General features: G+C 37.9%; 1 protein-coding gene across 2 annotated transcripts in view; it reads right to left on the reverse strand.

Annotated features, from left to right (window-relative positions):
• Positions 1-274: 274 nt before the first annotated feature.
• Wdr36 (WD repeat domain 36) overlaps positions 275-14791 on the reverse strand; it is a 33854-nt gene continuing 19337 nt past the window's right edge. The window contains exons 16-23 of one of the 2 annotated variants that reach the window (XM_050134932.1): positions 13108-13187; positions 8933-9040; positions 6974-7071; positions 6262-6407; positions 4614-4733; positions 4371-4452; positions 2870-3057; positions 275-1965 (exon numbers count right to left, since the gene is read on the reverse strand). In XM_050134932.1, the coding sequence (XP_049990889.1) occupies positions 1816-1965; positions 2870-3057; positions 4371-4452; positions 4614-4733; positions 6262-6407; positions 6974-7071; positions 8933-9040; positions 13108-13187 (972 nt within the window). In that variant the 3' untranslated portion in view covers positions 275-1815. Of the gene's footprint in view, positions 1966-2869; positions 3058-4370; positions 4453-4613; positions 4734-6261; positions 6408-6973; positions 7072-8932; positions 9041-13107; positions 13188-14791 lie in introns of those variants that run through there. The other variant, XM_050134933.1, reaches the window with a different exon arrangement.

Raw genomic sequence — 14791 nt, forward strand, 5'->3', positions numbered from 1 at the left:
GTGCTGGGAATTAAACCCGGGTCCTTGAGAAGAGCAGTCAGTGCTCTTAACCACTGAGCAACCTCTCCAGCCCAATCTCAGCTCTTAGAAAGCAGAGGCAGGTGGATCTTTGTGAGTTCCTAGGACAACCTGGTCTACATAGTGAATTCCAGGCCAGCTAGAGCTATACAGTGAAACCCTGTCTTAAAAAAACCAAAGCAAAAACCCTTCAACAAATCTATGATAAAAAGACAAATGATGCAATAGATAGAACGCACAAATATAAATTCTAACATAAAAACAAAATCAGAGTTTTTATTCTATTAATGCAAGTGGTAAAGGCATGATTCTGAATATGCCTTATGTTATGAAATAGCAGGTACAATATAATCACTTTGGAAGTCACATGGAAATATCTCTTCAAATTAAAAATGCTAATCATCTGGCTCACCAGATCAAACCGTTAGCATATGCTACACAGAGATCCTTAAACCCAGAGACCTAAGCAACATGATGCTTGCTTACTTCAGCATGGTTTGTAGTTACTGTGTGTGTGTCAGGGTTGGGGCTGGCAGAGGAAAATTCCCTAATTTTGGGCAGATGATAGGCAAAGTAGATAATAAAACATATGATGTGCAAGTGATGACATTTCAAGTTATAAACTTTTCTTTAAGTAAAAAAACAAACAAAAAAATAAAACCTCTACATTTCATGTTCTATGTCTATTTACTGGGATCAAACACTGTTGCCAAAAACAAATCCATCTGATATTTTTATAAGTAAAATGTAGTCATATACAACACATATTAAATTTCAAAAGAAAAGACTAAAGTTCAAAAATATAGAAGTATGCAGAAACTGATTACATTTTAAGAAAAATATGTACACAAAAATACTTTGTTTTTTTTTCTTCTCTTCCTTGATGGTAAATGTCTAAGGTTTTGGAAGCCTACTGACAAAACATACTGTCTAAAGACTGCTAGTAAAAATGACAACAGATCAAGTGTGCACTTTCACCTGAAAAGGCAAGAAAATTTAGTTCATGATTTGTATAAGAAAAAAAGAATTCCTGTGTTGCTAAAGCATCGGTCCATAAAAAAGAGAATGATGACAAGGGCTGTCAGCAGTTTCTTCTCAAATAAACATGTCAGAGAAGGAGGAAAAGCCATGAAAGACAGCCTCGGTGGAGCTTGGAATCTCCCTGTGCAGGCACCTGCTGCACCTCTTCCTGGAGCACCTGCCTGGAGCAAGTCCCTCTCACGTTTCGAGCTAACAAAAACTTGTTTAGAAAGGAGGCAACAGAGAAAGCTCTAGACCCTGTGCTACAAAGCTAGACACGCCACAGGTCCCACACAACCTTACTTGTAACACAGTCGGGCTGTAGCACAGGTCCCAGATATGAAGCACAGCCAAGAATTGACAGTCTACCCTTCATTAAATGACACCCAGAAAAGAAACACTTGTTTTTCTAAGATAACAAAAGCATTTTAGAACAATATTATAGATCTGTTTTACCTGACAATGTCAATTTAATTCAGCAAAACTTCATACTAAATAGACACTCTCTATTATATGTAATACACTGAAAAAATACAAAATGGCAATAATTTAAAAAGCCTCGTCTATGTGACTAGTGTGAAGGAACTCAAGTGGCTTTAGATTCCTAGGTGTTCAGAGCAACAGGAAGGTGTAATTTTACACCCAGAAGGTTTCTGCTCTCCAGGTACAGAACCCTGCTGGTGAAGCAGCGCCAGTAGCCTCCACGCTGAGCAGCGGATGAAGCTCAACAGTCCATTTCACATGCAGCTGAGTGCTGCAATCACTGAGGTTTATTTCTCACAGCAGAGCACTTTTGATATAATTTAAAACACACATGCTCTGATTGAAGAGTGACTGTAAGTGAGTCCAGTCTTCTTCTACCTGGGATGACAACTTCTCCAGCTCTTCCAACAGCACCGCCTCTGAAGGAAGCATCTTGAGGTGTAACTGGAAAGAAAAGCATGATGCTTAAGGTTAAGTTGGATGTTTTACTTAAGAGTAGCAAAATCCTGATTTTTTTTTAACCAAGGAACCTATGAAAATAGTATCTAAATATTTCTTTCTTAAATGGTGGTTTCTTGTCTCTGATTTCCTGTTGTTCCAAACTATTTTTACTTTGAACTTTTTTTTATACCACGAGCTCTCTTAAAAGAACTGATGCAACTTCATTTTTCCACAGCACAAACCCCAGCTATCAGGCTGTGTGGGCTTCCAGTTTCCTTCCTCTTCACCCCACTGATGAGGGTCATCTACTTTATTTTTAAAGGCTTATGCAAAATTGGTAGGGACTAACATTTGGTAAACACAGGAAAACCTATAGAGACAATCTGAAATTTCTTTAAAAAAAAAAAAAAAGCTATCTGGTACTACCTAAATATTCACCTTTTAAATAAATGTAAAATCCTTGCATCTTCAGCACGTTATACCACCACAATGGACCCCCAAGGCACATCTCTATTTCATTCATCAAAAAGCAAGTTGTGCCAAATTAACTGAAACTGATGGAAGGGAATATTTTGATTTCAGCAGCAGACAAAAATGAACAAACAAAAGAACCTGGCTTTCTCTTACAATCACAGAAAACTTACACAGATGACAAATACGGATAAAGCCAAAATTATGCTATCAAGTAATAACAAAAACAAAGACTACAAGCGCATATCCCAACTACTCCAGGGTGGCAGACAGACCCAGACAGCTGTTGTCCAGTTACAGAGAGAGAGCAGAGTAGTCATCAGCCACGTGGTGAGTGGCTGCCTATTGACACCGGATGCAGAGCATGCCCATCTCTGCAGAACACGGCTTAATCACACTGCAACAAAGGAAGGAAAGGATCTGACATCTCACTCACCTTCAGAAACAACGCGAGGTATGCCTGGGCTAACTCAAAATCACGTTTTCTGTTCAGCATCATCCCGATCATTCTCAAAAAGCCCTGCATGACTTCTACCGACCCTCCATCATCAGGAGACAGGTTTCGCAGCTCTGTTTCAATTCCTGAGGGGCCTAATTCCTTCAGAAGGTTAAGAGCAGCTTCATCTGCATTATTGTAAAAAGAATCTAGTTATTTCTTACAATTAAAGAAAGCTAGGATCTTCCTTCATACCCCAAGCAATATATATGTAAATGGCGCCAGACTTTCTTTCTGTGCATTGCATATTTTTTTCACATTATAGCACAATGAACCCAAGGTCAATGAAACAGTAAATTTCAACAGCAGTAAAATTACTAGAAGTCTTTAAAGTCTTGTACTGTCAGGAATTCAATCTTTGTTTCTGCTCTTAAAAAACGCCTAATGCTTCACTTCATTAACCACATGAATCAATTAGAAACAAAAGAAAAATTTAACATGAGGTCATCAGGAATATACTGCACTATTAGTAGTGGTTACTGCCAGGATAGGATGGGGTGGGCAGATTCCCTTTACTATCACTGGGCTGTGAGGAAATATCAACAATACAGAAATGTGTAAGGGGAGGACTCCTGACCCCATTCTATCAACCCCAAGGCTCCTCTAGACGACAGCATTGCTGTTTACTCTGCATCCCATGAAAACACACTCAACACAACCAACTTCATCAGGGCCTTGCTACTGCAGTGGCAATGGTTATGTTTCGGCTTTTGAACCGTGACCAGTCTGATCAATCTTGTTTTATGTCCTTTAGCATATCTTAAACAACTGTGTGTATTCTTCATTCTGCAATAACCAGGAAGCCATCAGCACCATTCTCTGACTATTGTCCACATGGACTTAAGTGATACTGGTATGAATCGCCAGCATTCCGACATCAAACAGAAGATGAGCCAAATTTCTTAGGAGAGTGACAGTTTTTAAAAAATGCTTATATTTACTATTAGCTACACAGTAATGTAAAAAGTTTAAATAGAACTAAATTAAATATTTATTTTCTTTTTCTTTTAAACTGCATATAAAATCACCTAAATATCTACATAAATATAGGTATTACAATAAACACAAAATTACCTAAAATACCTGTCTTTGCTATATTAAGAACCATAGGACTAAGCAGATTCTCAAACGAAAACAAGGAGCTTGAGGCTCCTGACGTAAACTCTGGAGATGCAGCACTGAAAGCCACACGCTAAACGCTGTCAGTAAGTTCTCCATCTCCACAGCAGCTGAGCTTCCATCCAGAAGGCTGGGGGAGTCTCAGTCCATTCACCATTCCCATCGTCTGAACTTAGTACTGCTCAGTCTCCGTAATTGATGTAGATTAGAGCAAATTTTCAATATGTTTAGTTTTTATTTACTATAAACTGTTCATTTTTTCTCTCTGATAAACTGAAATAAAAATGAAGAAACTTGTGGAAATATTTTTATGTTAACTTACATTGATTATTTAGCAATCCTTCTTCAAGTTTCAGGTAGAAATTTGATTTCTGAGCCAAAATCCCAAGGTTTACCACTTTAGACTTAAATAAAAACAAATACACATTATTTAAAGACCATAAATATTACTCAAAACAAAGCTTATAATTTAAAATGATTATTAATTTATTCTGTGGCACTGGGAGCTACAAAAAGTGACAGACACAGACACCCCACAAACTTAGAACACTGATCTGGCTCCTACCTGCTGGGAGTCCCCATTCTGCTCAGGCACGGCAAACCTGGGTACAAGTCCAGGAACTGTTGGGATGAAAAACGGTGCTGACTGGGGCACTTTGGGTGGTTCTTTTGGTTTATTCTTTTTCTGTGAAGAGAAAAATAAAGAGATAAAAGACTAGTAGTGTTAACCCTATTAATAGTTTTGAATGTCTAGTATAAATTAAATTTAAAACAAACATCACAATGAAGAGTAGGAAGAAAAGCTTTCCACCCTAGAAGGTGAGAAAGACCCATCTGACAATGCTGCAGCTATCCCTACCCCAGCCCCAATGACAAGTGCTGCACAGGAGCACTAAGACAAGGTTCACCTTCACAGGATGAACTGTTATACTCAGTTGCTCTTAGCGAAACAAAATATGAAAAACTTAACAAAATGGCTTGTCTCCAGAAGGAAACTCAGAAACAGAAGTGCAGACAACCCCATTAGAAATAATTTGCTAAGATTTTGGAGAAATATATTTCTTTTGTTTTCTGAGACAGAGTTTCTTTGTGTGACAACCCTGGCTATTCTAGAACTCATTCTGTATCCCAGGCTGGCCTTGAACTCAGAGATCACCCAGCCTCAACCTGAGTGCTGGGATTAAAGGTGTGCGCCCCTACCACCTAGAGAACTTAATTCTTTTATTCTGTTAGGATTTTAACTTTTGTTTAGTACTTTTTGTTTGTTTGTTTTATTTTTTGGAGACAGGGTTTCTCTGTGTAGCCCTGTCCACCCTGGAACTAGCCCTGTAGACCAGGCTGACCTTGAACTCAGAGGTCCACGAGCCTCTGCCTCCTGAGTGCTGGGATTAAAGATGTGCTCCACCACTGTCTGGTTTATTTTCAGTTTTTAAATGTGGCAGCTAATTTACGTTTTAGTGGGAGGTATTTTGTTTTGTTGTTTGAGGTTTTTTTGTTAGTACTTTTAAAAAGAAAATACTATTGCTATTTAATGATGTAAAATTCCACTGAAATTTCTGAATTTGTTTTATGTAAAATTTTTATTTATTTAAGTATGTGCATGTGGGGGGGGGGGGATTTGTGCACTTGAGTACAGTGACCACAGGCAGAAGAGGATAACAGATGCCCCGAAGCTGGAGTTACAGGTGGTTTTGAGTCACCCAATGTGGGTGCTGAGGACTGAACTCAGGTCCTCTGTAAAGCAGAACCTGCTCTTAAGCATGGAGCCATCTCTCCAGGTAGAAAAATATTTCTTACAGCTGCCCTGTCCTCAGGGATAAATTGGCTCACTTGGTTTTCACCACTACCTGATCATCATACATTCACGAACTCACCTGCTGACCCCGATACAGTACAGAAAGCTCTGAAAGTCTACTTAGCAGCAAAAAGGATATGGAACAATAAAAAGTTAATTGTGTCTGAGTAGTAATAATAAAAACCTTAGTATAATTTTCTTAAACATAGCAGTAAGACACACATTTACAGACTGTGTCTGCTACATCATCCAAACACCTGTGCTTACAGTGGACACAGAGAGGGGCCTCTGAGACAGCACCCAAGAAACACCGTTTGATTAAACAGCAGTGCCTTGACTATCATTTCCCTCGACTCTCAAAGCAGGACATGCTCAGGGAGTAGACTGGGACACAGTACCAAGAAGACTACAATGTTACCTTGATAACATCAAGATTCAGAAGGTTTTTCCAGCGTGACTCAGGCAGAAGCGACAGAGTCACCAGTTGCTCACTCAGCTGCTGTGGCGACTCATACTCTATCATCTCATCGCTCGGCTCAGTCTGCTCTTCCTGCACCTCCACACCTGAAGACACGTGTTCAGGGAAGACAAATAAAGAACCTAACCCAGTCCACATTCATTTCTATTTTACGACATTCAATCAAAATGGCTTTTAAACTCTTTTCACCTATTTTCTTTGCTTCCCCATTTTCTTTCTTTCTTTCTTTCTTTCTTTCTTTCTTTCTTTTTTTTGGTTTTTCGAGACAGGGTTTCTCTGTGGTTTTGGAGCCTGTCCTGGAACTAGCTCTTGTAGACCAGGCTGGTCTCGAACTCACAGAGTTCCGCCTGCCTCTGCCTCCCAAGTGCTGGGATTAAAGGCGTGCGCCACCTCCGCCCGGCTCACTCCCCATTTTCTTTATTACCTCCTATTAAGTATAATTTCCATCAGTAGACTTCAAATACTTTTACACTAGCATATTAATTTTTATCTTAAAGATATATCATCAGTTATAGCTTTATATAAATTGAAGTCATTCAACATATTTTAATCAGTTAAAAAAACTGAATGCATTAAATTTTGATTTCTTTGCAGCAATAACCTAATAGATTTATAATACACCTCAAAAATTATTTTGTTATTCTGTGATTACCTTGGGTTTGGCAAGTCCCAGGAAGCATCACTACCGAAGGGACATAATCTGGAGGAAGTGGTCGTAAGGAGACAACTGAATAGAGGGAAATATTCGACCTGAGCAAGCAAAAGCAGGCATTTTATAGTAGCAGCATCACTCAGAAACATCACCTCCAGAGAACCTGAATACTGGTAACGATCTCTAGCTTGAATTTGGCCAGAGACTACAATCATTAACTAGTTAACACCTCAAAGACAGACTATTAATTTGAAAATGTTATTATAAAAAAAGCTGTATAAAGGGGCTGGAGAGATGGCTCAGTGGTTAAGTGTACTGGCTTCTCTTTCAGAGGTCCTGAGTTTCATTCCCAGCATGCATATGGTGGCTCACAGCCATCTATAGTCAGATCTGATGCCTTCTTCTGGCTTAAAGGTGTCCATACAAGAGCACTCATATACATAAAATAAATCCTTAAATTTCAAACTTTCTGTCTTTTAAAAAATGTGTAAAAACATTAATGGGGGCTGGAGACAGCATAGCAGTTGAGAGTACCGGCTGCTCTTCAGGAGGATTTGGATCAAGTCCAGCACCACCATGGTTGTTTTACAGCTGCCTGGAACTCCAGTTCCGGCAGATCCTTGCCCTCTCTGGCCTCTGTGGGCACTGCATGCATGCAGTGCATAGACAAACATGCTGCCCGAGCACATATACACATTAAATAAAATAAATGAAGTCTCCGATTTTTTGATACAGGACCTTACCATGCACCCTTGGCTAACTTGGAACCATTATGTATAGAGCTAGTCTTGAACTCAGAGATCTGCCTGCCTCTAGTCTAGAGTGCTGGGATTAAGGCCTGCACAACCAGGACTGAGTCTCTGTTTTGACACAGTACAGAAACTTGCTGATGAGAGACTAGCAGTTTTTGACAGCACTTTCATAAGATAAACTAACTAGCATTTGACAAATATCAATATTTACTCAGAAAAAAAAGCATGACAAAGAGAAAGATTGAGAAAGTGAGTTAAAATGAATACCCTAATTATATTCTTGGGGGCTTAGACAGTCATCAGGTGGCCTTTTCTAAAATAGCTAAGTAGTAATATTTCTGCTATGCATTTGCAAAGCAGCCCTAGGTGAGTTTTCAGGATGGAAACACCTGTACCAAAGTAGGGGCAGATTTCCTTACACTTATGATATGAATCTCAATGGAAAACAAAAGCTGGGAAGTCAGATCCAAAGTCCTATCAACAGCCATACTCTTTGGGGAAGCACCACAGGCCCCCAATGGCTACTAATCTATTAAGTGCTCATGCTTCCCTGATTCCAGATGACACATTTTGCTTTTTAAGATGGCCAAAATGATAAATCAAATTATTTTTCCCTTTAAAATTGGAACATATTTTATAATTAGAATTAGGAAATAATGATAAGGTAGAATACCCATGTACTCCCAACACTCAACAAACCGAGACAGGAGGATTACAAGCTTAAGATCTGCATGCAATAAATACACAAGTTTTAGGACAGCTAAAAGAATGGAGTATATAAACTCAGGAAAGAAATAAAATTTTTCTAGTTGCATGTAATAAGATTCCATCTTAGGAAGAATTCTGCTCACATGTGCGCCTTACTTTATAAAGCATACTAAATTCAGAAGCGATAGCAAAGGTCAGTGACATAGGGTCAAGTCCTAACAGAAACTTCCTTTCCTAATCTCTGAAATTCACTATGTCCTTTAGCAAATAAAAGACAAATTTAATATCAGACAAAAATTATGTAACTTAGAATATGCCCTTGAACAAAGCTGTCTAAATTACCAAGCATCAGTAGTAGATTCCTGGTAGACTATTTAGTCTGTGTAACAGTTCCACTGTATAAAAACAAACTAAATGGCAATTTTAACAAACACTGATTTTGAGCACTGTCATTTTCTTGCGCCTCCCCAAAATAAAAGAGATGTATGAAAGAACTCACCACAGGTAAATTCCAAGGTGATCCACATGGGAAGTTGCTAGAAAGTCTCCAGTTGGGGACATAGTAACATTGAGAGGTGCTGAGTCCAACAAGAAGCAGTCGATAAGGCTACAAAAAGAAGTTTAAGTATTTAACTTCTACTTGGAGAGGTATAGTTTTTTTTTTTTTTTTTTTTTTTTTTAAAGGAGGGGGTACTTTTTACTAAAAGAACAAGCAAGAAAAGCTGGAGGAAAAGTATTTTAATTTTTACAAATTATAGCCAGAAAGTTCACTAACCATGGCTTTGTCAACTAAGCTCCTATATGAAAACAATTAACTTAATGGGAAAAAAACGAAACATTAAACAGACTGACTGGTTAACTGGAGAAGATTCAACAGTAAGGACAATACAAGAAGAAATACAGTTTTCCTTACCCCAATTTTGGTACACTTATTGAGAACAACTTTAAAGACATCACAAACTGAACGCGGAGTAGGGAGGGAGCATTATGCAAACAAAGCACAGCAACACAACCTGCACAACTTGATAGTGAGCCACTGAACGTTTTTTGAGGAAACTCTATTTCATGAAGAAATTTAGAAGGCAGAATTTGAACAGGAAAAACAATGGGATTAGGGTAGTAATCAGTTAGCTGTAAAAATCTCAGTAGGAGGATTAATGTCTGCGGGAAGTAAAAGTAGGCTGGTGCAATGAACTACCTAGAGCACAGGCTCTGCAGCCTGGTAGGAGGAAGAGTAGCCTGGTTTTTGCTGTTGTAAAGATCTGCTTATTCCATTATATGTATGCAAGCTTTGCAAGCACACATGTATGTGCACCATGTGCATGCCTGCTGGATCCCTGGGACTACTATGTATGCTGAAGAGCCAATCCTGGTCTTCTATAAGAAAGAGATAACAGCACCTAAGACATCTCCTGCTCCTGTATTTTGTGCTTACAGGTATCCTGATCTGAGTACTTGAGTGTAATCTTTACAATCCTGTGAGACACAAGCATCTTTATCTATAGATCAGAAAACCAAGTCTCAGTGAGATTTAAAAACTTGTTTAAGATAGAAAGCAACTGTAGATTTGTGCCCAAGCAGACTGCACTTTTAACCGCACAATTACTGGTAAAACCGTAATTGTAATGAAAGATTTACAAGCAGTGTATGGGACACACCATAAGCACTGCAATTGTCCACGACAGTTCTTCAGGGAAGACATCAAGTGACAAACCCAAAATGAGTCAAAACAAAACAAAACACCTACAATTAGGAATTCTGGAAACTAACAAAGGTAAAAGTGTGTGTTCAAGATCATCGCTGTTGGCCAATTTCCTGTTATAAGAAGAGAAGCAATAAGCAGTATGGCTTCTGACTAAATCTGCATTGGAAACTCACAAGAAACACTTGTGTTAGGGAACTTAAGACAAGAGAGCAAAGTATTCAGCCACTTCAAAGTCAGTGATGATTAACGTCAAATTATTTATTTTAATTCATGTAATCTAAACAACCCAGAGCGGACAATATCATCCCAGTATATAAACAAAATATTTCCTCATTTTGCCATTTCTCCTTTGTCTTGATGCATAGCAGAGGTTTAAGTATGTAGGGGTGAAACTTCCTACCATGTTTTAATTAGTTCAGAGAATTAACTGCTTGAGCAAACTTGCTCTACTTGAGAATTCAATTTTGTCAATTCATTGTGCAACCTCATTTCTACAGCTGTGCTGTGTGGGTAGACGGACCTTCCACTGTGTGAAAGCACCAAATTGAGGAAGGCAGTTTCCACAGACACAGCATATTTTCTCCAGTCACCTAAGCGCATAAAACCTCAACGTGCAAGCCTAATCCCAGACCAAAGTCTCCAGCAATCCTAGTAAATGAGGAGTTCTGGGATGTCATTCTTCCTGATGGACATTAGGAACAGTCCCATTCAGAGGGATCTAATTTGTTAACATCAGAACCTTGCATATAAGAAGTAACACTAAGTTATTTCTATTGCTCCAGAAAGCTGAGCTAGCATTAGTATGTTCTATTGCTGAAGAGATGGAATCACTTTCCACAGGAATCTTCACTAAGAACAAATGAATGGTTCTGCCTTAAGAGAAATGGAAAAAGTGTTGTCTTCCAAATTGTCTCATGGTAAAGTTCCACAGAACATAAAGCTGAGGAAGTAGACAAAACAAAATGCAAATTACTGCTAAAAAAACATTTTATGTTATTTCTCACTGCCTAAAGAGGTCAGCCTGAATGTCCAGTAGATTAGGAACCAGAATAAAACAAAGTAGTGGTGCCCGCATTAGCTGACTGACGTAACTTTAGGGATTATGAATTGACTTACATTTGCAATCAGTGAGGCCAAAATGTGCTTTAAAGAGGACTAATTCGAGATGAACACAACTGCAGGGTACTACATTCAAATAATTACTCATATCACCTCACGTTTTTGGATACATAACAAATACACTCTATTTTTAATTGAGGATACTTATTTTTACTTTATGTGTAGGAATGTTTTGACTGAATGTATATTTATTTCATATCATGAAGTGCCTGCCAGGTCAGAAGACAACGTTGCAGTCCTGGAACTGGAGTTACAAACAGTTGTAAATTACCATATGGTTGCTAGGAACCAAAACTAGGTCCTCTACAAGAACAGCAAGAGCTCTCAACTGCTCGGCTATCTCTCCCAGCTGAGCGTAGCTATTCTTCAAATACTTACCATGCTATATAAGCGATGCAAGTGTTTAATGAAGAACAAGGAACCTGCAAAGACTGCTGTTCTGGTATATTTCTAAGCAAACGGTAGCTTCCCAGGGGTCTACGAGAAGGCACTAACCCTTCTCTATTACGTGTCTCCTACAATAAGACAAAGACGACTGCCTGAGCAGGGCTGGTATGAAAGGGCTCGTCCCGTGCCTATTGCCTTGCTCATCCACTTACAGTATAACCCACCTCGAGCAAACTACTGAATCTCTTCACGTCTCCTTTTCCTAACTTGTCCAACAGACCTAATAATAACAATAGTACCATGTTTATTAAGATACTAAAAAGTAGGATTGTAAGAAGTACCCAATAACGATGCAAATGCCAGCTTAGTTGATACTAAACAGCATTTGCTGTTTGATATCACCTTTCAAGTTATTTGTTCCACTTCAAATTTTAGACAAAGATTTTTTTTTCTTTTAATAAAAATATACCTTTGTCGAATTGGTGATTTCATTTTCTTCTAACAATTCAATGTCTTGTTTCTTGCTTCTGCATTAACCTTAAATAGCTTTCCTCTAAAACATACATACTTAAAAAGTTGAAAACCTACTAGATTTAAATCTACTCAACTAAATAAAATTAAAAAAAAAATAGTCTGGCAAAAGGGCTTTAAATACTACTTTTAGATCCTAGTTTTCCATTCCAAAGATAAACTTGCTACCAAAAAAGTCACCGTTCTTACTTTAATTCCAATTCTATGATACCTATTTTTGGAAAATTCCATCAGGCCAGGAGGTAATAGACTACCACTATTTCTAAGTATCTTCAGACTTCTTCAGTTCTCAAGCTGAATCTAAATACATTTTGCTTCCCTCTGCACCAAGTGAAGAAGTGACACACCTGTGGACAAAAGTCCCTAGTGATGACAGCTGGACTCACTCTAATCAGATGCAGATGCTGGAAGGTGGGTGTGCCTTCTGCCTATAGCAAAGTTACAGGGAAATGAGAAATATGGGTTTTTCCTTTCTAAAGGTCAGACTGCTTTCACATTTGAAGCTAACCAATTCCTGAGAATGTGCTGGATTAGCAGTGAGTTTCACTCATGATTTCTGACAGTGCCATGTTACTGAGAAAAAGAGGGAAAAACAATATCCAGGAAAGCATGTTTTTTACCTTTTAATTAAATTCAGTATGAACAACAGCAAAAATCCTCAAAATAAAATTTGGGCTCTATTTTAGAGTGCCAAGACCACATAGATTTTCAAGATTTACACACACCACTTCTGTACCTCTATTCTTCAGGAATGACTAAGAGATTCGTGTTTACCTTGCTAATTTTTTTGTCATGCTACTGCCTGACACTTAAGAGATCAACAACACTCTATAAATAAAACAGTTCCACTACATAGCAATAAACAACAGGCAAAAGCCACATGTTCAGACAATGACTGAGAAATCATCTGAGGGACTTAGCAATGAACTCACCACCCAGACGGAAGGTCCCAAGTCCTAACAGAGCAATCCATTGCAGCACTTATCAGCCAGCGACCATCAGGGCTGAACGTCTTTGAATGAAACAAATACACATATGTAATGGATATAAATGTTAGCATGCATATACAGATACAAGTATATACATGAACACTTTAAAGCATACAAAACTTGAAAAGATTTTAGGCCTCATGAAATGATAAATGTGACTGTGCAAAATTTGGACTTTCAGTTTATACAAATAAAAATGTATTTCCTATATATCACTCCTCTGGGACTTATCTAAGTATTAGGTTTTTAAGTGAATCACAACAGACTTATAAAATTAACATTGTGCCAATATATACAGAATTATTTACTTACCCATTTATTTAAATAATCAATAAACATCATTATTAAAAGTAAATTTTAAAATTTATTCAAATAATCTGAGACTGTGGTTAGGAATATTCTATAGTCTAATTTCAGCTGTAAAGATCTGTAAATAAAGCAATGTTGTTTCTTTGAAACTGTATCTACTCACCCAACTCTAGAAATTTATGTAAATCACTATGATTCTGAAGATAATGATAATTCTGTTAAAACAATGTTAATAAACTGGGCAGTGGTGGCGCACGCCTTTAATCCCAGCATTCGGGAGGCAGAGGAAGGCGGATCTCAGTGAGTTTGAGGCCAGCCTGGTCTATAAGAGCTAGCTCCAGGACAGGCTCCAAAGCTATAGATAAACCCTGTCTCGAAAAACTAAAAAAAATGTTAATAAAGAAATTCTACTTTTACTTTTAGCTTAAAATAAAGCAAAGCAAAACAAAACACAAAAAACCTTTTCCCCTTAAGGAAACTTTTATTTCCAAGAAAGAAAAAAAAAATATTTTCAAAACACACTGAGGTAATGGAATCCTGATGATATGTTAAGTATCTGTTTATAGCCATAAAAAGATGGACAAGAGTTTCTCTTTTATGTAGTGTTGAGAGTCTTATCTTAGAAATGAAAAGACTTTGAACAAAAAAATTGTAGGGTTTATGGAAGTAGATCACCCAAAAGTATATATATCTCAGGGATTATTTCTTATTAGCAAATGTTACCAGAGCAAACTCAATGTTATTTATTCATAGGCTGTAGCAACATTACTTAAATTCAAGCTTCAAGGTACAGACAGCTCAATTTAGGGAGGGGTGGAGCACAGTACAGGGTGGAGAAAACTGGCTCTGGATAGGCTTGTGTTACAGAAGCTAATACATGCAATTAAAAAGAAGTAAACACCGCCGAGTAGGAGAAACTACAAACACAAATGGGGAAGTAAAAGCTACAAAGGGAAGAAACAGGAAGAGCGAGCTGACAATGACAGATGTCTTTAAAATGCTACTTCATCATAACACCCCATCCCCATCCCGCTTCCATCCAGACACTGGCAAAACAAAATTTGCTGAAGCCTAATTTTGACAATCTCCAAGTTGCACAATATAATTCCTCAACCAATTTCTCCTACTTTTAAAGGCTAGGCTAAGGGACTGTCAATTCTGATCTAAGTGACATGGCTGTTAACTACTAGGCTTTATCAACAAGCAGTTACCTTTTTCTTCCTCTCTTTTCAAATATTGGATCTGCAACTAATACTAGATGATACCATATACTCAAATCAGTCCTCAGTTAACAATTTTAAAGATTAGATTATTATTT

Source organism: Alexandromys fortis, unplaced genomic scaffold, assembly GCF_014885135.2.
Source record: "Alexandromys fortis isolate MF-2015 unplaced genomic scaffold, M_Fortis_MF-2015_v1.1 scaffold_25, whole genome shotgun sequence".
Lineage (NCBI taxonomy): Eukaryota > Metazoa > Chordata > Mammalia > Rodentia > Cricetidae > Alexandromys > Alexandromys fortis.